We start from the raw sequence: 23820 nt of genomic DNA, 5'->3' as shown, positions 1-23820 counted from the left end.
GGCTTCTGTTTTCATTTTCAGGGTAGTATAGTATTCAATACATTCCATGAGCTATTCAACACTTTATTATAAAATAGGCTTGTGTTAAATAGTTTTGCCCAACTGTGGGCTAACGTAAGTGTCCTGAGCACATTATAATAATAAATATTTATAATATATGTATTACATATAATACATATATTATTATAATAAATATATATTTATTAAGCCTCAAGAACCACATATATAAATATATATGTGTAAGCATACATATAATATATAAACATATATAAATATATATAATATATAAACATATATAAATATATATTTGTTTAAATATATATTTAAATGCATGTGTATGTATTTATTTAAATATATATTTATATTTATATATTTAAATATAAATTAAATATATTTATATAAATATATATTTAAATGTATATATTTAAATATATATATTTTATATTTATATATACATTTAAATATGTATTTAAATATACATATATATGTATATTTTATATATATTAAATATATATTTAATGTGGTTCTTGAGGCTTTTTCCGATTTGGCCTGTATCCAATTTCCCAGCCTAATTTCTCACATCTCTCCCACATCTTTGCCTCATGCTCATGCTGCATTTGGGTCATATCATGCTTTTTGTTTTTTTTCCAGTTTATTGAACCTGCTATGTTCTTAATGATGTTATTCTCTCTCTTTGCTGCCTTGCCAAGTTCTACCAATCTTTCAGGCCTTAGACAAAATATCATCTGTGAAGTTATTTTAAGAAAACAGTAAAAAACTCAAAACCAGGGTTGAATGCTTCTGTTAGACATTTCTGTACTTTCCCTGTCATTGCACTTGCTGAACTTCATAATTTCCAGTTGAGCTACATAATTTCTAGTTTCTGCAAACTGAAAATTATGTAGGTCAGTAAGTGCCATGAGAACTCCACATAGCTCCATGAGAACAGGTATCATATCTACCTTACTCCCACACTGCATACCAGAACCCAGCAGAAGTGCTTCATACATATCTGTCGACCATGTGGATGGGAGATTGAATGCTTCAATAATCTTTGTATTGTAGTAAAGGTACCATATATTTCTCCTGGACTAGTTCCTTGGAGGAACATTGTTTAGTCTCATTTGAGTCCTTTTTTCCCGTAGGCTTTGTCCTTAGACTGTCAAGCCCTGTTTAGTGTGAATCTCTCACATTTGATATCCAATAAAGTTCTTTATTTCCATGATCCTTCATACCTAACCAGTCTCCTCTTCACAATTTTTCACCTACTTCCTCACCCTGCCCATTGCTATAAATCACCACTTGCCCCTACTGTATTTAGAGTTGAGTTCTATGTCTCTTCCTTGTTGCAGTAGTCTTGGATAAAGTCTTCCCTGTCTATTTAACTTGGAGCTGAGCTCAGCTCTATACTGAAATCTCTCTCCTCTACTGCAGTTAGTTGAACAAAATCTGTCTTGCCATTTTTGACAGGTGTCTGGAGCAATCTCTCTTTAACAGTGTTCTGCTCCTTTGTACTTGAGCCTCAACCCATGACCAAGAGGAATGGGGATTCTTGGATAGTCTGGAGCTTCACCCCTAAACCCACCTTGTAAGCACTCTAACTGTAGTGCTTCAATGTGAGGGAGAGTTGACAGATATCTATTAAGTTGGTGCAAAAGTAATTGTGGTTTTTGCCATTACCTTTACTTTTAAGCACTCTAACTGTAGTGCTTCAATGTGAGGGAGAGTTGACAGATATCTATTAAGTTGGTGCAAAAGTAATTGTGGTTTTTGCCATTACCTTTACTTTTAAGCACTCTAACTGTAGTGCTTCAATGTGAGGGAGAGTTGACAGATATCTATTAAGTTGGTCCAAAAGTAATTGTGGTTTTTGCCATTACCTTTACTTTACTTTTGCACCATCCTAATATTTTCTCTTTTATTTTCCACCATTGTTTCTCGAGAGCTGACGATCAGCTCTCTTGAGGATATGGAGACGAATAAGAATCTCAGTTCTCAGGCTGGAATTCTCCAAGAGCAACTAATATAATTTATATAATGACATGCTATTCCAGAGATTTTGCATCATTCCCAAACAGAAGGGTCTCTGAGTGCTTATGTGGTTTTTCCCCAGATATTCACAGCTGGCAGATATTTCTGGGTTCTGGGCTTCTCTGTCTTGAAGGATTTCCCATTCTGTGAGAATTTCATTGACACTTAAACAATGAGAGTTCTTCGTTCTATGCATTCTATGTGTCTTTGAAGTAACATAGACAGCTCAAAAACCATTAAAATAAAGATCAGAGACAAAACTGGGCACAGTGGCTCATGCCTGTAATCCCAGAGCTTTGGGAAGTTGAGATGGGAGGATCACTTGAGGCCAGGAGTTTGAACTAGACTGGGCAATATGGCAAGACCCCATCTGTACAAATGATTTTAAAAATAGCTATGGTAGCATGGTCCAGTAGTCCAAGTTACTCAGGAGGCTGAGGTGGGAGGGTTGCTAGAGCCCAGGAGTTTGAGGTGACAGTGAGCTATAATCACACCACTGTGCTCCAGCCTGGGTGACAAAGCAAAACCCTGTCTCTTAAAAAAAAAAAAGAAAGAAAGAAAAATCAGAGACAATATCACAGTCAAGTTTGTTTTGTGTATGGCCTTAGGGTAGTTAAAAGCCATGTCATCCATATCTAGCTTAATTTCAGAAGAGTTCCAGGAGCCAAGAAACCACAGTCCAGTACCAGGTGATGACCCCAGAGTTCGGAAGTTATTTTCATTCTTCATCTCTCCTCCCATCCTGGTTTCAGAGAAGGAGCTTGGTGGAGGGAAATCTAGCAAGGACAGCTCATGAGCGATGAGCTACATTACTATGCAATTCATTGTCTTTGCGATTCCACACATGCTTTTCAGGGGGGAATCAAAAGTCTTTCCATGAAGGCGAAAGTGTCAGAGAAATTGAAGATTTTTAGAAACCTCCTTGTGATTTCCCCTTTTCCCATCTTTAATTTTTGTTATTGATTTTCATTAAGCCCTCCAGAGGCTCCCTCAGTACCTATAGCTTTCATTCCTTCAAAGAGAGAGAGATTGTGAGAAAGCAGCTAGTTCCAAGCGTGTACAGGCCACCAGAGATGCGGCAGCCTTACAACCAAGTAAGCCGTTGTCTTACTCCTGCCTGAGTTCTCTGCCTCTTTGGGTGAGAAGTCCAGAGATTTTCCCACTGCAGACTGAAAATCTATCTGAGGTCCAAGTACACCCTTAGGGTAAAAGGACAAGAAACTGGGCTTAGGAGGAGATGAGACTAGTGAAGTTCCTTTGAATATAAAAACTAAATCATTACATTTGGAAATGACTGTATCTCATACATAAAAATGTGCTTCCACAAATTGGCTGGGCTGGGTGAAGTCCAAAGCTTAATAAGAAACAGAAGGGTCTTGGAGTGCTCATGTGGTTCTTTCCTCAGATATTCACAGCTGGCAGGTGTTTCTGGGTTCTGAGCTTCTCTGTCTTGGTGAATTTTCCATTCTGTGAGAACTTCACTGACCCTTAAACAACGAGAGTGCTGCATTCTCTGTGTCTTTGAAGTAACTAAAGACACAGAGTGTTTTTGATCTGGAAGACTGCTTATTTGCTAGTTATGAGCTAAACTGGAATAAATGCAGTCTTAAATGGAGTCCGCATATTCCCTTCCACCAATTCTGAAAACTAGCACAGTCTTTGTGATCAGACCTAGTTTACTCATCTACCACTAGAGCACACCTGTGTTTTCTTCTTTTGGCATGTCATTGACCTGCATATAAGCAAATATGTTAATAGTCCCCTTTCTACCCTTTCTGTTTGAGAAGCCCTCATTCATACATTCGTTTTTTCTTTTTCTCTTTCTTTCTCTCTTTCTTTCTCTTTCTTTCTTTCTTTCTTTCTTTCTTTCTTTCTTTCTTTTCTTTTCTTTTTTTTTTTTTAGTCTCGCTGTCGCTCAGGCTGAAGTGCAGTGGTGTGATCTCAGCTCACTGCAACCTCCACCTCCTGGGTTCAAGTGATTCTCCTGTCTCAGCCTCCTGAGTAGCTGGGACTACAGGTGCGTGCCACCACACCCAACTAATTTTTGTATTTTTAGTAGAGACGGAGTTTCACCATGTTGGCCAGGATGGTCTCGATCTTTCGACCTCGTGATCCGCCCGCCTCGGCCTCCCAAATTCATTTTTCTGTTCAATATTCACTAAGCATTTGCTATACACAGGTGCTGTTCTAGGTGCTGAAGCTACTGTACAAGACAGGCGAGGCTCTTGTTTTAAAGATCTTACAGGTTAATAGATGGCCACACGAATTGTTTGACCTTATCTTCGTATTCTTAATCTAAAAAGCACTGAGAATGTGTTAGCTTCTCCAGCCCCTCTTCTCATTCTCCCATCGAGGACATCACCTGCTTATTGACATTTAGCCCTCTCTGTGCTCGGCTTATGCCACAGACTGTCTGGTCAAAGGTTGTGAAAAGGGGTAGAAGAGACAGATTCTTAAGTGATTAGAATTTGTCCATATGTGTGTTAGTCCCTTGTTATACTTTTCTTTTTGAAAATATTGGTTTGCATAAAACAGTATCAGAATGGGAAGGGATTTTAGGGAACATCTGGTCACAGAGTGCCTTTTTCCTAAGTAAGGAAGAATCTGAGAGCTAGAGAGGAGGTAGCAGGTACAGAGCTGGAAGTAAAAGCCATTCTAACCTTTGCATCAGTGTTTCTACCGTGCCACCTGTCATGTACTAAGATCAGGAAGATACTTTCACCATCCCAGGGGCTCTACTGCCTTTCTTTCCCTTCTTCCATGGTCTTCTTCCCAGCATTTGTACCTTCTTTAAGGAAAACCATGGGCTACAGGCCACACAGATTTAAAAGCTCAGTTGTCTTCTCCCAAAGGAATAATTTTCTGGAAAACTAAACTAAATGACAGAGAGAGGGAGGGAAATCATTATATCGTTAGAGCATTAAAAAACCCCACAAAACTCTTCTTGATTCCTTTGAGCTCTGGGCATGTGAAATGCTGCTGCTTCCCCTCCCTCCTCCTCATTTTATAGAATAAATTTGTGGTAATTAAGTATAAACTGTAAATAATGGAGAGACCATCCTTTGGTGGTTTTACATCCACTCCTGGTATCATAAAGAAGCTAGGCTGTAGCATGAAATAATCCTCGGTTGCAATCCTGGATTCGATCTGCCACTTAATGCTCTGAGATCCCGGGTAGGACACTCAACCTTCCCTAAATTTCATTCTCTTTTGTAAAATAGAGAAATACCAATGTCCTAAAGCTGTATAGGGGATTAATAAAAGACCGTACAGCAGTACTTGAGTGCAGTAGATGTTCTATAAAGGGCAGTTATTAATAAAGAAAATGATAGTAACAATTTGTCTAGAATTAGACAAGTTAGAATAGACATCAGACATGTGCATAGGTACACTTTGTGCTCCTGAAATGTGTATATGCCTCTTGAAGTCCCACAGCTACTTCTGTAAGAAAACAGGCCCTTTCTGATCTCAAAATTTCATTTGAAAGAAAAACACGAGGCTCATTTAGAAAAGGTGGAGGACTTTTGCAGAGCTACCCAGCTTGTGGTGGTATATCTGGGACTAGAGTTCAGGTCCTCTCTCTGGCCCACTTCTATAAATCAGTGGTTTCTCTAGGGCATAGATTTCCTGGCTACACACTGAACACTCACACAAAGTGGAAGAAATAAAGGCCACAGTTAGTTACAGTTCATAATTTGTTACCAAATAATTATGAAAAAATTTAGATGGTAACTGTTCTTTAGATTTAGAGTTGTGAAAAAGGTACTGAGAACTTGTAACAGGAACGTGTGGTATTCCTCAAGTGTGTGGGAGTATAAAACATGCTAAAATTTCCATTTTATGCCATGCCACCTCCTGTATTTGATTTAAAAATTGTACCTCTTAAAAGATCAAAGAGAAATCGGAATCCATGTGGCCTAGATTGAAATTAGAGAAGAGGAGACTAGCACAACAAATCTCTCAGGCTTGAATGCTTTGGGTCACTCTCCCCACTTGTTAATGGGCTGGCCCAACCTTTTTCTATTCAGCAGAATGGTCTCCCCAAGAGCTCTCCTTAGCTCCACCCATGAAGAAGATCAGCTGATGAACAGTTGGTTTTCTTCCAACCCTCTCCCCCTTTCTTATAAAGGACTATTTAAAGCACAAATCCTGATCTCAGAGTTGGATCCATTTTTAGATGCTAAAATAAAGAAAATTAGGGGTTCTTGGATAGGGTATGTTTCTATCTAGTTCACCAAATTGCAAGGGTGTTGCACCAAATTGCAAGGGTGTTGCAGCTCTTGTACAGGAATATCTTGGCTATATTTAATCACAGGAAAACTTCCCAGGGAGACTCAGGTTAGCTTCTTTTGTACAATGACAATACACAAAAGGTTTCACTTGGAGTAACAAACAAAATTATTCCTTCCAGGCACTTTCACTGAGCCCGTATCTGAGATGCAAATACCATTGCCCTTCTAGTCCAAGTTACAGATTTTGTATTAGAGATTCTTATAATTTCCTCTATCAATCACTTCCTCCCCAGTTCCTCTCTTCTTTCTTTGAGAACCCGTCCACAGACTCTGTAGTGTCAGTTCCTACAGTCCCTGCTAAGTGAGCATGTCAGCCTCCTCCTCGACCTCAAATGATTATATTAGAAGTCATTACTCAAACTCAGCCAATCAGCTTCTCTCTCCTGGGATAAGAATTGGGCCTTCTGAGATGCTACTGAGTGTCTGTTGAGCATTTAAAGAGAAAAGTCAAGTCAGCAATGGGGATATCGTGTTTGGTTCTTGTGCCAAGAATCCAGAAATAATTGGTTTAGGAAATAGAGATAGAGGGATAGAAAGAGAATACAGAATAATGACCACGTACAGAGAGAAGCAGAGATCAGAAACCAATTCATTTGAGAGAAACTGAGAGTGAAGCCTCAATTTTCCTTTCTATTGCTGTTTTCAGGATTGTGTGGACATTCATTGCATTCTCTATCCTTTCATTCCATTATATGCTCTGTACCTTGGTGAATACAACCCTCCCATTTTTCCTTTGTTTGTGTGTGTATATGTATATATGTGTAATTGGAAGGGATTTTTTTTTCTTTTCAACCAAGGTATCTCAAGACAGATTTGCATCACGATCTCACTTGTGACGATCAGTAACATTTTCAAGATGGCAGCTTGGTTTTTAGAGTAGAGCCCATGGTCCTGGCACTAGAACCAAGAAGTAGATATCCTATGTTTTAGTGTCTTAGCATCACACTCATTGATTTGTCTGTCACTGATGCTTCAACACGTGCATGTGCTTTTGCTCTGTTTGCATTCTTTGCATCAGCCTAAAATAGATTCTATAATTGATATCCCTCCCAGAGGAGTGTGACTTTCCATCTGGGATGGATTTTCAAAAATTCTTACTGGGAGCCCATAGAGTTGGAAGGACTCCAAGATTCTTCATCACACCATTGGCCAGGCTCTCTGGTCTCCTTCTCTGAAAGGTGTGAATATGACCTTTCCACTGGCCACCAAGGTTGCCATATTCAGCTACTTGCAACTGAGACACAAAGGGCTTCGAGGGAGAACAGCCCACAGAATTCTATTTGAGGAATGCCAAATGGTTCTCTAGGGCCCAGCTGGTACTGCTATCTCTTGCACAGTGCCTGAAATGTGCACAGCTATTTTTGGTGAGTTATAATATTATTGCTCCCAACGACGTCTAATATTAAAGCAAAATTAACAATGCCCTTGAGGAAGGCAGAAAACTCTCGAATCTGCTTAGTTGTGTGATTCATGAAAATCAAAACCTTCATGCTTCGGTTTCCTCATCTATGAGATGGTGATAATAATAATGCCTATCTCACAAGGTTGTTATGGGTATTAAATGGGTTTCTATTTGGAACTTCCTAGAACAGTGCCTGGCTCATAGTATGAGCCCTGTGTTTGTCAAAAAAAAAAAAAAAAAAAAAAAAAAAAAAAAAAGAAATCTTTTCTGTCACTCAACTTGAAACAGCTCAAAGCAAGAAGTCTTTGAAAACTGGACATAAAACAAATTTCCTTTAATTCCTTTTTCTTCTTTTGTCAGATAAGTGAGTTTGAATGTTTTTGTGAAACACTCTTGCCTCCTGTTAAAATGGTGAAAGGATAAAGTCTGGGGCTTTCCTTTACATGATTTGTAAGCTCTTGGATTTAGAGTGTCTGAAGTTTGGAAGTGGGGAGGGCCAGGGAGTTGGGTTCTGGTGGGTCTGGAAAACCACAGGATGAGGCAACACTTCACCAGAGCAAGGCTGAAGGTTTCACTCTGGAAAGGATTTTTTTTTTTTTTTGAGATGGAGTTTCACTCTTGTTGCCCAGGCTGGGGTGCAATGGTGCAATCTTGGCTCACTGCAACTTCCGCCTCCCGGGTTCAAGTGATTCTCCTGCCTCAGCCTCTCGAGTAGCTGGGATTACAGGCATGTGCCACAACGCCCAGCTAATTTTGTATTTTTAGCAGAGATGGGGTTTCTTCATGTTGGTCAGGCTGGTCTCAAACTCCTGACCTCAGGTGATCTGCCTGCCTCGGCCTCCCAAAGTGCTGAGATTACAGGTGTGAGCCACTGTGCCTGGCGGATTTTCTTAACATAGATTATGAGGCATACAATATTGGGCTAGAAAGAAAATGAGAAGTGACGGAGGGACTTGGGAAGTTATAATAATTTTACAATGAATAACAGTCTTTTTTCTGGTAAAAGATTTATTTCTTCCTTCAGCAAGATGTCCATATCAGTTTGTCTGGGCTTCTGCTCCAAAATGGCCTCCCTCAGGATCTAGGCTGAAGGAGCAGCCTCCACGGGGCATTTGCCAGTTATCACAGCCCAGAGAAGCAGGGCAGTGAATTGAGCCCAGGCTCTCAAAGCCTTCACCTGGAAGTGGCACATTTCACTTCAGCTCAAATGTCACTGGCCAAAGGATGGACACACTCAACTGTAAGGAAGCAGATAAGTAAAGTCCTACCATGCATTTGACAGGATTGTAGAATAGCTCCAATAGACCACATGTGACTCCTTCCTCTTTGCCTCTCTCTGGCAACAGCCTGCAGTAGAAGTGCAATACATGTTAGGTGACTGCCTGCCTGATTGTGGAGCTTAGCAAGTGACTGGGACAAAATGGAATCAAAGCCGGAAAACTATGTCTCCTCTTTCTCCTCCCCTTTTGGCACCTCTTTGCTTCTGCCAGGATTCTGACTCTGAAATTGATTATCTGAATGATCCCGGACCATCATTTAGCTATTCTAAGCCTCAGTTCCTGCAGTCGGAAAGGGGGGACATTATTACTCCTATGTAAAGATAGAGTAAGATGGCATCTCTGAAAGCCAGGGTTGATTAAGGCTTGTGCCTCTGGCTGTTGCCCAGTGCCCGCTCTGGGGACCTTGAGTGCCCATTGCCATATGCTGAGCTACTCTACTGGGGCCTGCTGTCCTCAGGCAAGGTCCTATATGAATAAAAGTCTTTGTGAGAATCTATCTTAAAGGTTCAGGCATTGGTTTTATGTGTGTGTGTGTGTGTGTGTGTGTGTGTGTGTGTGTGTGTGTGTGTAATTTAAACTCAGGAATACAGGAGGTGGTCATGGGAGTCAGTGTGGGTCTCTGGGATATGACTACTTTTACATCATAATCCCAAGGAGTTGTTGGTTAAATTGTGGTCAGAGATTACAAGAATACTGGGTTTTATTTTTTTGTTAAGTCAGATTTATTTAGGTTTAATAGACACACAGTACAATTCACTCTTTTCAGTGTGTAGTTCTATGAGTTTGACAAATGCATGCAGTCATGTAGCCACACCTCACAATCAAAATGGAGACCATTTCCAGCCCCCTTAAAAGTTCCCTTGGCCAGGCTTGGTGGCTCACGCCTGTAATCCCAGCACTTTGGGAGGCCAAGGTGGGTGGATCATCTGAGGTCAGGAGTTCGAGACCAGCCTGGCTAACATGGCAAAACCCTGTCTCTACTAAAAATACAAAAAAATTAGCCTGACTTGGTGACACATGCCTGTAATCCCAGCTACTCGGGAGGCTGAGGCAGGACAATCGCTTGAACCTGGGAGGCGGAGGTTGCAGTGAGCCGAGATCATGCCATTGCACTCTAGCCTGGGTGACAAGAGCAATACCCCATCTCAAAAAAAAAAAAAAAAAAAAAAAAAAAAAAAAAAAAAAAGAAAAGAAAAGAAAAGAAAAAGGCTCCTTGTGCCCATTCGTGGACAGCCTCATTTCCTACCCATATCCCTCGCATCCACAGACCAATTTCTTTGTTTTTTGTTTTGCCTTTTATAGAATGTCAGTAAAGCTTCTCTGACCTTTGAACTCACATCAGGTGATAATCTCTTTTAGCATCCTATAGCCCTTATTTCAATTCTAATTATACTGTGTATGCAATTAATTAAAAATTGTTCAATGTCCATCTCTTCTGCTAGACTTCTGCCAGCATGTCTGAAGGAGGGAACTGTCTGCCCGATTCATTACTGTATTCTCAGCAGTCCCATCAAGTAGATGCTCAACAAATGTTTAGTGAATGAATGAGTGACTCAATGACTATAAGTAGAGGCTCTAGGTCACCTTTGACTCAGCAAAAGCAATGTATTATTCAGTGATATAAAATCTATCATATTGTAAAGCATACAGAGACCTTATCATTCAAACAGTCCTGAAGTGTATGGGTAAATTTTTGGAGTTACATTGAATCTGAATACTAGCAATCAGAACTATCCTAGGCAATTCCAGCTGCATGATTGATATATTCAATTAATCAAAAATAAGATGGAAACACTTTATTGTCTTTTGCCATTATTTTATACATCATATTTGAGACTATTTATTTCATAATTTTTACACTCCATATATTTTGTAGCAGATCTGACATGACAGTGATGCTTAAGAGCAAGATCATGAAGTCTTCAAAATCTAGCTTATTTTCTGTGTGCTCATCAAGTTCAGAAAGGATCTCTCTGTATTTTGGCTTGGTTTCTTGTCCCTGTGAGAATAGAGAAATAAAAACCAAATTCATTGTATAGACTTTAGGTTTACAGATCATAAACAATAATGTCTTAGTCTGTTCAGTGTTGCTGTAACAGAATACCCGAGACTGGGTGATTTATAAAGAAAAAAGAAAAATTTGGCTTGCGATTCTGATGGCTGGAAAGTTCAAGATGAGGCATCTGCAATTGGTGAGGACCTCAGAGGGCTTCTACTCATGGTAGAAAGTGAAGGGGAGCTGGTGTATGCACAGATCACACGGCAAGAGAGGATGCAAGAGGAGGAGGGAAGTGCCAGGCTCTTTTGAACAACCAGCTCTCTTGGTAACTAATAGAGTGAGAACTCACTCAACACCCCCACACAAAAGGGAGGTCATTCATTTATTCATGAGGGCTCTTGTCCCATGGCTTCAAACACCTCCCATAAGGTCCTGCCACCTACATTGGAGATCAAATTTCAACATGGAGTTTGGAGGGGACAAACATCCAAATCATAGTAAATAATAAACATGTTATTAACAATAATAACACATCAAGTTGCCAACAGTGCTATCAGTAAAACACCATGTTAAATCTTTTTATGCGTTACCTTATCTAACCATCATAGCGACCTTATTGAATATATACTACTATTATCCTCATTCTACAGATGCAGTTATCAGAGACAGGTGATAATCAACTTGCCCCAAGCTGGGAAGGTTTTGGTGTGGAGCCAGGGTTTGAAGCCTTTCTACCTCTTGAGAGCCCACACTCTTAACTGCTAAGCCATTCTGCCTTTCTTTGAACACACATACTGTGTTTTTAAATTTTCAAAATATAATCTTTGTGTTAGGGAAGGTATCCACCATGAGTTCATTGTCTGAGCCTTAAGATTATGCAGAAATATAGAATACAATATGCTAAAAGAAAATACGTGCTTTGAAAGATTATTTAGCATTCAGTTTGATTATAAATCAAATATATGTTCATAGTCTTTGTAAATCGTCAGATTGAAGGAAAACATCTTAATAGTATATAAATGGAGAGACTTTTTAGTTTCAAATCACAGCTTGTGAAATATCTTCCCCAGTGACGTTAAAAATGTTAGAGTCATTTGATTCACCATTATATTGAACCATATTTGCATTTAGTTTGACCCCAAATGCTCACCTATGTGCTAGGTGTACAAAGCCATCACAGCAATGACTAAGGCACTTTGGGAATGATGCTACATTCCTCTTATAGGCTTAGGCTCATTCTGGTTTCTCACAGCTGTTTCTCCTCAAGAGGTCACCGTCTCCCTATCCATGAGGGCCAAGGGACGCTCTCTATGCTCTCCCTCCAAAACAGCTGAGTGCTATTTGGAAAGGGTCAGATTCCAAGACACAGGTAGATGCTGCCACTCTACTAGCAGAATGGCACACTGTTTGCTCAGAGGTATGAGATAGGTATTGGTCTTCTTTTTTTTCCTGCATATTTTAAGAGCGCACCATTTTCTGAGGTCCAGTCCTCCTGGGGCATGACCTGTCATCTTTCTGTATCTTCCCAGTAGAGCCTTTAGGTGCTTTGTTTTATTCTGTCTGACTGGTTATAAGGTGCTAAGATCCCCAAAAGCATGTTTAGCCCTATGGGAACGGCAATGTTCCCCTTAGAACTCAGGCCTTAGCCAAAAGAACCAGCTCCGTTTATCAGAGGACACAACTGCGATTGAGGAGAAATCCCAGTTAGGAATGAAGTGGGCTCCTGAGCTTTACCATTGACTCATGTGCATGCACCTGCCCTAGGGGGTCTCATGGAGTGCGGTGGTTGGGCCAAGGCAGCATTCTGACAGACGTTGCAGAGAATGCCTTGGGATGAACTGCCCCTCAAGTCCCTGAAATATGGCTCTGCTTTCATCTTGAGCAGAGGGCAGATTACACTGAGGCCTGGGTGTGCCTGCTGCTAGAGAGATCCAGAAATTGGTTGTACTTCTAGGGTTTAGCCTACACTGAGAGACTTGAGGCTGAAGGTGTCTTTCCTAAGGATTGTTTTTTAATTATTTTCCCCTGGTGTTCTGACAGGGATGATGAGTTACATCAAGATGATGCACCCACTAGTTCTTCATTTTCATATGTGTTAAAAGCTTGCTGAGCATTTGCCAGGCTACCAGGTAATGAGCCCCTTTTCTGTCTGGCATATGGGCCCCATTTCTTTTGGCCTTGGATGCAGGCAAATGGTATAGGATTTATTTACCCATCCTTTCCTTAGACTCCCCAAAACTTGTTACCTCTTAATAAATTCTGCCTGATATTTCTGCCTGAAAAAGTAGCTTCCCCCCCCCAAAAAAAATCAGAAAAATACATGATTAATATAGAACATTTAGAAAAAGTAAATTTAAAAAAAGGACTGTGACTGTAACCTTTTACCCCATTACTTAAAATAGCTAACCCTTATTAACTTTTCTTTTCATTCATTTATCTGTGCATTACACTATATTCTCTCTTTCTCCCTTGAAATAATCACCCACTCACAGAAAGTTGTACCCTTGACTCAGCTCCCCGAAGTGGGTGACATCTTATATAACTATAGTGCACTGAAACCATATATTGGTGTGTATGTATGTATATGTGTGCATATATAGAGAGAACACTATCTTTTCAATATTTCAGAACAGATACAGGGACTTGGTGACTGCCCCTATGTGCTTTCTTGCTCTTCCCATCAATAAATATTGATAGTTTAAGCTGATGTGAGGCCCTCTTTTCCTCTTACACATTTTCCCTAGGCTGGTATTTTCCAAAATATGAATACTAACTGTGGTGTTCAATGGCTGAAGTTTGAGAAATATACCCTTAGGTGAGTAAGGTAGTAACCTTTAGGTCAGTGACTGATTATATACTGCTGACTCTCATTTCTATATTTTGAACACAGATCTCTATTCTCACCTTTGAACTCATCTATCCTGTTGCTAAATCTCTCCTCTTAAATATTTCATGGACATCTTAACATTGACACATCCTAATGGAATTCAGCGTCTCCTCCCTTCCTCCACCCCACCTCAAACCTGCTTATTCTTTAGCCTTTTTCTTCTCTAGGAATGGGATCACCATCATTTCTTTCTTAAGTCAGAAATTGGGTTGTCATCATTTGCTTTCATGTCCTTCAACTCTCACAGTCAATCACTTGTCAGATCTTGTTCATTCCACCTTCTAAATGTCTCAACTATTTGTCTGTTTCTCTCCATCTTCATTGCCGTAGTCTAAGCCATTACCGTCTTTCTCTTGAATTGCCTCCCTACAGTTAGTTATTCCCTTTTTTTCCTATTCCACCCCCAACCCCAGTCTGTTCTCTGTACTGCGGCTGGTGTAATTTCTTAAGCCTGGACGTAGAAACTGTTCCTGGCTTCCTCTTGCTATCAGGCTATGCTTCTGTAAGATTTGGCTTCTCCTCACCTTCCCAGCCTCATCTCTAACCACTTCCCAGCTACCGTCCCATCCCTTCTCACCAACTGGCCCTCCAGATCTCTGCTTGGGATGCCATCATTCTTACTCCCCCTGGCCTAGCTACCTCCTGCTCACCCTTCAGATCTCAGCTATACCTTAGTTTTCCAGGAGTCCATCTTTGACTACCTGCCCCAAGATAGTTCCTTTGTTTTCTCTCACTGAATGTTCTACTCTTTCATACCCTTCGACTATTTTTAATTACTTTTAGCATATTTCTTTCCCCTGGTGAGGATTGCTGTCTTCACTGCAACAACTCCAGCGCAGCTCACTGCCTGGCATAAGGTAGATGTTCAATAAACATTTGTTACGTGAGACAACAGACAGGGACCTGGAGGTGGAGTTCTTCGCTCGTTGGGTCAGCCATGAGGGTGTGGTTCCTGTTTCTTTATGCAAGTTAATTCTCTTACCTCTGTGAAATTCCCAAATTGGGTTTGCAGCAGATCTTTGGCAGTAGCTTTTTCAAGTTTACCATCAGAGTCAGAAGAATTTCTGAAAATCAGAGCAGTGGTGGCAATGGCTTTTTCCAGATCTGAGCACTTCCTCAGAGCTAGGAGAGAAGAAATGTGCAACGAAATATCCTGAGTTAGAAATAACCCTTCCCCAGACCTGCTGTTGTATCTTTCAAGGGAACCGTGGGGAACCTTCTAAATCTCGGCCCTTTGCCTCCTATCTGGGAGCAGGATGCGGGAGTTTCCGATCCTGCATCTTTAAACAACGGAGAACAAAATTTCCCTTAATAGCAATTAGAATTAGTAGAGTTAGAAATGAGATTTACCAACTGGTTGCCATGTGACCTTAGAAAAGTCCCTCACCTCTGTAAGCTTTGGTTTTCTGATCTGTAATTTCATTCAGCTATTCAACAAATATTGATAGAGCATCTACTATGGATGAAGCTCAGTCCTTGATATTAGGAATCACTGAATAAAATGAAGTCCTGCTCTTGTGGAATTTATATTCTGTGTCAGACACAGCATCACTTCATGTCAGTATGATAAAGGAGAATGACTTTCGGGAAAAGCTCTTTGCTATAATGATGAATGAGGGTTCTCTTTGACTCGTGGCCTAAAACAGAGTGATCTCCCAGCTGGTTTCTCTCAGGTAAGCTCCTTGATAGGGCAATGCTAATTTGTTTCTTTCCACTGCATTGCTGTGAACACAGGGAAATGTACAAGGTACCATGAAGAAAATTCATATGTTCTGTGTTCTTTTAGTCACCAATACATCCCCTAGTGTATAACTTACCACACTTTACAGTTATTACAGGTTTATCTGTCCTTTCCTCAACTAGAAAACAGTGTCCATGGGCCAGGGATCAGATCTTTTTTCTTAAAATCACTATATTCCCAGTGACCAGTACAAATTTCTGCTACATTGTAGGTGCTAATAAATGGTGTTAAATGAATGAATGCAAAGAAAATAAAAACAAAATCTCCCAGCTTTCAGCCCAGGTAATGTGCAACAATGACAGGTTCAAAGAATGATGTTCAGTCAGAATAACATGATTTTCATATTGAGTGCTTACCAAGTACTTCCCAGCACATAGAGTGAGCAAACCCAGATGTGGGGCCAGGCACAGTGTCTCATGCCTATAATCCCAGCACTTTGGAAGGCTGAGATGGGGTGATTGCTTGAGGCCAGGAATTTGAGACCAGCCTGGTCAACATAGCAAGATCCTTGTCCCTATTTTTTTTTTAATTAAAAAACCTTAGATGTGGTTTCTACTCTCATAGATCTTATGATCTAGCAGAGAAATCAATAATAATCAAGAGTGTGTATATGTATACACATGTATTTATTTTTTGTTATTTGTCCACATACATGTTTTATATATATATTTACAACTTGTGGTGTATGAAGCAAGGAAGGTACTGAGACAGGAAAAAACTCACAGAGTGGGTCTGGGTGGAAAACTACTTAGATGGGTGCTCTGGAAGGCCTCCATGAGTAGATTAATATTTAAGCTAAGATTACTAGCATGAGGAGGAGCCAGCCATGAAAAGGGTAAGGGTCAGGGTGAGATTAGGAATTTGCTGAATGTTCCAGGCTCGGGAAGCCAGATATGTGAAGGCTCAGGTCGGAAGAAATCTGGCATATTTGGCAGATTTCTGAAAGAAGACAGTTGTGACTAGAGTCTAGGGGCTGGAAGAATGTTTGTAGGCAAAAGCTAGATCATACAGGACTTACAGGCCATGTAACGGAATCAGGATTTTCTTTAAAGTGGAAAGAGAAGGCATCGAAGCATTTTGAGCATGTAATTTTTCAGTTAAAGATGATGAGGAGGGACAAGAGTGAAGATAAATAGGTGAAAGGAGGGAGTGTGTGGGCCTTCTCGGTTTATATCGTATCTCTGAGCAGTGCCCAGGCTACATATTTGGTTAAATAAAGTTCACATTGCTAAGAAGTGGCAAAGAAAGTATTTGAAACCTTTGACTTCAAAGTCCATAGAAAGATCAGCCACTTAGGAGTATCTTTTTGCAAGGGCATCCCCATGGTGATTGTGGAATCCAGATATTTTTTGACCCTCTAATGAAGTTCGGGTCTGACTGCACTCTGAAATGGGAACTCCATCTGGTCTAGCTAGCCAACTTCCCATTCTTTTCCTCCATCTCTTTTAAAAAATAGCATGCCTTTCCCCTAACTATAAAATAGCATATGGCCATGGTAAAAACAGAGCTAGAAAATATTAAAAATAAAAGATAACGAGGAACTCTGGTTGTTCTAATAACACTGATGATATTTGGTGAGGTGTTTCAGTTTCCTGTTTCTATGGTTGGATTCTTCCCTTAATAAACCCAGCATGTTGCCTCTTAATTCCTTCGCTGTCTGCCTTGCAGAGTTGGGAACTAGTATGTGAAAGCATATTGTAAAGGGCTAAGTGCAACTGAAAACACAAGGGGCTGCTGTTTCTCTTTTGGCATCTTTTATTGGCTCTCTTGCCTCTGGAATGGGGGTACAGGGAAGGACGTTAAGCCCGGCCAGGTTCTGCTGCCCTCTTTGTTATTCTCTAGCTCACTGTCAGTACTTTAATAATACTGAACTGTATGTAGTCCCTAAATACTCTATCCATCCAACAAGCATTTATTGGCAAGTATTACCAGGCCCTGTGATACTTCTGGGGCGTAGAGCAGTGAGCAACATCAAAAGAACAAACCCTGACTTTTCGGAGCTTGTGTTCTGGTGGGCAATAATATATGACACACTTTCTATGTGCCAATCACTCCTCCATGGGATGCATGCACATGATTCAACTCACTATATTCTGATGTCAGTCTGATGAGGTAGGTCTTAGTATCAACCCCACTCTATCGATGAAGAAATGGAGACAGCGAGAGGCTAAGTATTATAGCTTGCCTCACAACAACTCTGGTTTCACTCCAAGATGCACACTGCCTCTAAGTGTTGTTTTTTCAGGCAGTGTATTTTGCAGGACTCTTTCCCAAACTCCCAGATGGGGCTACATGTCCCTCCTTTGTGCTTCTATAATTCTTAAACATAACCTTTTCATAATCTTCACACTGAAACACTCTGTCTACATTATCTTCTACATCAGTGCTGCCCCCCCACCAAAAACAATTTGAACCACAATCATAATTTTAAAATTTCTGATAGATAGCCACATTAAAGAAGTAAAAAGAGGCCAGGCACGGTGGCTCAAGCCTGTAATCCCAGCACTTTGGGAGGCCGAGATGGGCGGATCACGAGGTCAGGAGATCGAGACCATCCTGGCTAACCCAGTGAAACCCCGTCTCTACTAAAAAATACAAAAAACCAGCCGGGTGAGGTGGTGGGCGCTTGTAGTCCCAGCTACTGGGGAGGCTGAGACAGAAGAATGGCATAAACCCAGGAGGTGGAGCTTGCACTGAACTGAGATCCAGCCACTGCACTCCAGCCTGGATGACAGAGTGAGACTCCATCTCAAAAAAAAAAAAAAAAAAAAAAAAAAAAAGAAGTAAAAAGAAACAGGTAAAAGTTAATTTTAATAATCTATTTTATGGAAGCCAGTATATTAAAATATTATTTCAACATGTCACCAATATAAACAAATTATTGGGATATTTTACATTTTTTTTTCCTACTAAGTCTCCTAAGTCTTAACACATCTCAATTCAAATTAACCAAATTTCAAGTGCTCATTATCTACATGTAGCTCGTGGACGCTATATGTATAACACATTGGACTGTGTATTCTTTGCAGACAGTTACTGCCTCTTGTTTATCTTTGCATTCATTCCCAGGCCCTGGCATGCTGTAGGCCTCACTATACATGTGTTAAACTGGGCTGATTTGAACTTCAGAACAATTCTCTGCCTCTGCCTCTTCCTCTTCACCTGCTCTGGAACGTGGAACACTCAATCTCCTAATTCCTTTACTGTCAATTCAAATTGAATGGTGTCATGGAAATACCAGTCTCAATACAGCAGGATGAAAGAATCTTCTCATTTTAGAACTTGTCCTGATATTTGTTATTTTTGTAAATGATGTGAAGACCTACAGGAGAGAAGTTGTTTGCTCAAGCTCACATAGGTAGTATATATCAGAACTAAAAACTAGGTCCCGGCTGTCTACTCTTTAGGTCAGTAATTTTCCCAGTACTTCTCAAATTTTCCCACAGCAAAAATACCCTGGGTGTTAGAGGCAAATATGTACTCACCCTGCATTCCTAAGCCTCATGAGATCAGGGGCGTAGGCCCAAGTAGCCAGCAGAGAAAATGTGGGTTTGTATTGACTTCTATGTCACGACCTATCCATGTCTGATTTCGATGAATAACATCTAGAATTATTTCCCACTAAATAAACTACATTCTGGGGAGATGAGTCATGTGTATCCTGTGATTTTTTTAAGGCATAGGAATAAATGTGGTTCAGTGGTCTGATTTAAGGAGTCTGGTGCTAGGAATGTTGTGTATGTGGGCAGGGGTGGGTGTGCAGTGGGGTTGACAGAGTTACAATCTCAACCTCCCAGAAGGAGAAGTTATGTTAGACACGTGATGGGACAATTCTCGAAAGTGCCTGAAATTGTGTAAATTATTGAAACATAAATCACGAGTCTGCTGTGTTGTAATAATATAGAAATGGTTCCATAAAGATGGAAATGTATTTAAATAAAATTACAGAGTCTCTTTTGGAGAGTTTGGCTAGTCATCTAGGAGGCAAAAACCTGTAATATAGTAACGTACAACTGTGCTTGTTACTCTGTAAACATGTGAAGCCTTATAGTTTTGAATAAAATAATGTTCCAAGTGTACGAGCATTTTTTCTTATGTTGTTATTTCCATGGCAATGTCGTTAGTCCTAAAGTTATTTTACCTATGAAATTGAATTCCAGGGCAAATATTTACACTTTGAGAGGTGGCCACATTGTTTCCACTCAGTCAACAGAGGCAATTGGGGGCTGATTGCATCCTGAGGTCCACTCAACATTCATGAGTCAGATACTCATGGTCCCGCTCTAGACATTCTGAGGATGCTGCCCTTGGAGATGCAACTGGATATGGTGGGGAGAACACTGAATTAGGAACCAGGGGATCCATGGTCTCATCTCAGCTCTGTCTTTAATGAGCTGTATAAGTTTAGGCAAGTTAATTCCTACTCCTGGACCTCAGTTCCCAGATCTTTAAAAAGAACATCGTGAATGTTTGATGATTTATTCAAAAGTTCCCTTACATCCCTGGCATTCTCTGATATCCTATTATTTTTTTAACACTTGGCATGCCATCTTGGTAGAGGATAAAAATGTACATCTCAGTCATCTATGCCTTACCTTTCACTGAAGCCAGTTGTTTGGGTATTGAAATGCTGCCAAAAAAATGAAAGAAATATAATGATTCTGGGAGTTGGGGTATTGACATCAGCATTAAAGCAGAGCAATACAACAATTTAAAAATTATTTATTTTGATAAATATTCTCTGACATTTTAGTGGAGCAGTCATCTGTCTTCCAAAATCCTTTTTCGTCTTGCCACATAGTAAAGAAATGCCTGCACATGGCTGGCCAGCTAGCCCACATATTTCAGTTTTCCTTGTAGTTTTGCAGCTACATGACTGAGTTCTTCCAGATGGAAATGGAGCAGAAAAGAAGTGAACACGTTCTGTGTAAGCTCCTCCATGCTGTATCCCATTCAAGCTGACTAAGGGGGAAATTATCAGGAAGACTTTAGAAGCCACATTCTGATCAGCCTGTGTCTCACGTGATTGCATGGAGTAAAACTGCCACAGACCTGGAACTCCCACTCTGGACTGTCACATGACAAAGAAAAAAGAACTTCACGTTCTGTAAAATGCTCAGACTTTGAAGTTTCTTTGTTCCAGCAGCTTAGCCTTCCTAACTAAGAATCTGGGTATTATGCTGAGGTGTGGAATGTATGAGTGACTGATAGAGACATTCCTACCCTCTTGGGGCTTAGTCTAGAAAGGAAGACAGTTTACTAGGCAGGTAACTCGATAAAAAGTGATGGCGAGCACATAGAGAGGGCAAAGAAGTACTAACCTAGTCTACAGTCAGGGTAATGGCATTCTGCCTGAGCCTAATGAATCAGTAGTGAAGAAGGAGGAAGAGTGTTCCATGCAGAGGGAACTTATGTGGCAGAAATCACAATATGATTGAAGAACTAGAGGAGGTATAGTGTGGGTGGAACCTAGAGAAAGAAGGAGATAGTGATCAAAGGCCAGGCAGGGCCAGGGCATATTGAGCCTTGGAGGTCTTATGAAGGATGCCAGTTATTATCCTAAGTGCAACAGGAATCATGTGATCAGATTTGCATTCTAGGAAATTATTTCATGATTATATCAGAAGTAGACTGAAAAGGGGCCAAATTGGAGGCAGGAAGTTGTATCTTGCTCCCTTATCAACAGCAAATCAAAGTTTGCTTGATTTTTCAACCCCTAATGACTGGAGTGTTTTTTGAGAAAGCCAATAAGAATAGAATTTGGTAACACCTCAGATAACTCCTTAAAAGGAACTTTTGAGCTCAGGATCTGGTTTTGGCATTAACTAGTTGAGGGAACTTTGTCTTTGGGGGTCCTCATTTTTTTCACTTGTAACATTATAAAGCTGGACCTGTGTTATCTTGAACCCTTCATGGTCTTCTTGGTGAGTGCCTCCTGCTCTTCTACAACCTCTGCACCATTATTATTTCCTTTACAAAATGAAGGACGTTTCACTTTGCACAATGTGCACTTGGAACATGGCATGTATTTCTTTCTATTGCCATCATTGAGAAGCAAGCACTAAGCAGTCCATCTCCATATCTCCTTCCCCTGGCCTTGCAGAGTACCTAGCACTTGCTAGGTGTCCACAAAAGGTTTTTGGAACTGAAGCCAGTCTCCTAATTGAAATTATATGAGAAAGAACATTTTTCATTTATTAAACCTAACTTTACACATTTGAATAATATAAAACAATTCTCTCTGTTGTGGATAATTTCAGAGAATATGCTACACAGGTAAGTCATTACCAATTTTGATTTACAAATGTTTCTCAAGGGCAATCAAAGACATTTGCATTAATTGCACCATCTTTTCACTTTGCAGTCAAGGCTGCGAGTTTGTTGTCTTCGTTTTTCCAAGTCAATTTAAAGCTGGATTAGGGTAGGTAATAGGCACCAAACTGGCAATAACTTGGCTTTTAAAGCTGTTGACATAAACTCTTTGGAAATATATCCACTAGCTTAAATGAAACGCAATAAAAGACAGCCAAGTGCCACTGACCTTTTGGGCATTTTCCGAGGTGCTCAGGTGGATGTTGGGGCTGCACAAGGATTGGGATCCCCTTCCAAGTGGAGAGCTTTGTGCTAGGTACTGTGCATACAGCCACCCATTCTCTTGTCTTCTGTTTTGTGTCAGTCCTTCCTAAGCAACAGCCACTTGCCCACTGTTACTATTGTCATTCAATCCATGACAACTATACGATTGCGTGTCTAGAAGAACTTTCCACAGCGTCATTGTATGTAGACATCAAATCATTCAATAAACACTTTCATGCCTACTGCGAGCCAGGCACTGTACAAGCTGCTGGGGAAACAACAGTGAGCAAAATCAGATGTAGACCCTGGTCTCAGGGTGTTTAGTGGGAATGACTGATATTAATCAAGTAATTGCACAAAAAGTCACACCTGTGAATAATACTATGCAAGGCAGATGCCATGAGATTGACATCAGTCAGGGAGTCATTGGGGCATCCCTGGGGAAGTGATGCTTGATGATGAGTTAACTAGGCGCAACTAGGCGCAAGGATAAGGGATCCATATTGTAGACAGAAGGAATAGCCTGTGCTGAGCCCTGGGGCAGGAGGGAATGTGGTGATCAGAAGGGACTGAAAGAAGGCCAGCATGACTGAACCAGAGAGATTGGGTGTGTGTGTCTCAAGCTGAGGCTGAAGAGCAGACTTGGTGGCCAGGCCATGTAGGAACTTGTAGGTCACTGTAGGATTTTTTTTTTTACTGTATGTCAAAAGAATAGGAAGTCCTTTGTGTATTTTAAGCAAGGAGGTTAATGAAGTTAAATTTACATTTTTGAGAGATCACCCCAACTTCAATGTGAGTAATGGTTTAGAGAGGTGGACAGGATAAATGTAGCAAGGCCGATAGGAGGCTATTTCACTTCTGGTAGCTTAGAGCCCTTTCTGTAAAAATGAGAGGGTGTATCAGCTCAGCCAAATGAATCCAGTTCAGGAAAGACATGTCAAACAATTGCATAAGTCACTGGTGAGCTGATGGGTGAGAGGAGCTAGAATTCTCAAGAGAAGCTAAGAATAATCATTATTCAGGCTATGATAGGCTCCAGGGTCTCTGCTGTCTTATTGCTGCTTCACTTCACTGGTCACTGCTCCACCATCAAATGGCCATGTGTGTCACTCTCCCATTGCCTGCTTCTCTTTGTGGGTTTTCTTTTTTCTCTTCCCTCTACCTCTTCATTAATTTCTTTAGCATTTTTAATTCAAATTTGGGATGCAGGGGAGAGTTTGATTGATCTTACTAATTACCGTTGCCCATGCTGGTCAGAGTTTTAGTGCCAGTTCACCCCGTAGGTTGTCAGTTACCCCATGCAATTATCTTCTGTGGGTCACGCGATGACCCTGAGCCAGTCTCACTGCTCAAGTGAAACCCTAGAGATGGCTTCCTCAGAAGGGGGAGTCTGGGCAAGTTTCCCAAAATTTGGATTTTCAACAAACACTTCAGGTGATTCTTATGTGGGTTGTGTTGCAGAGTTGTTGGCAGTGGTTAAAAACAGACTTTGGAGTGGCAAGAGCTGGGTTTGAATTCTGACTCTGACACTTCCTAGTTGTGTTACCTGGCATAAGATCCTTAAAGCTGCTAAGCTGGCTTTCTCATCTGTGAAATATTTTCCCACTGGAAT

At 40.6% G+C, this 23820-nt stretch overlaps 1 protein-coding gene across 1 annotated transcript; it reads right to left on the bottom strand.

Moving 5' to 3' along the window:
• Positions 1–10212: 10212 nt before the first annotated feature.
• LOC105483283 (sentan, cilia apical structure protein) lies at positions 10213–22377 on the bottom strand. The gene is given in 4 exon segments (XM_011744074.2): positions 10213–11004; positions 14874–15013; positions 20228–20262; positions 22174–22377. Coding segments are annotated over 4 exon segments (444 nt in total). The 5' UTR covers positions 22284–22377; the 3' UTR covers positions 10213–10845.
• Between the last annotated feature and the right edge of the window lie 1443 nt (positions 22378–23820).

Source organism: Macaca nemestrina, chromosome 2 (genome assembly GCF_043159975.1).
Source record: "Macaca nemestrina isolate mMacNem1 chromosome 2, mMacNem.hap1, whole genome shotgun sequence".
In the NCBI taxonomy this organism is placed as follows: domain Eukaryota; kingdom Metazoa; phylum Chordata; class Mammalia; order Primates; family Cercopithecidae; genus Macaca; species Macaca nemestrina.
This window is presented reverse-complemented; position numbering and strand designations above follow the sequence as displayed.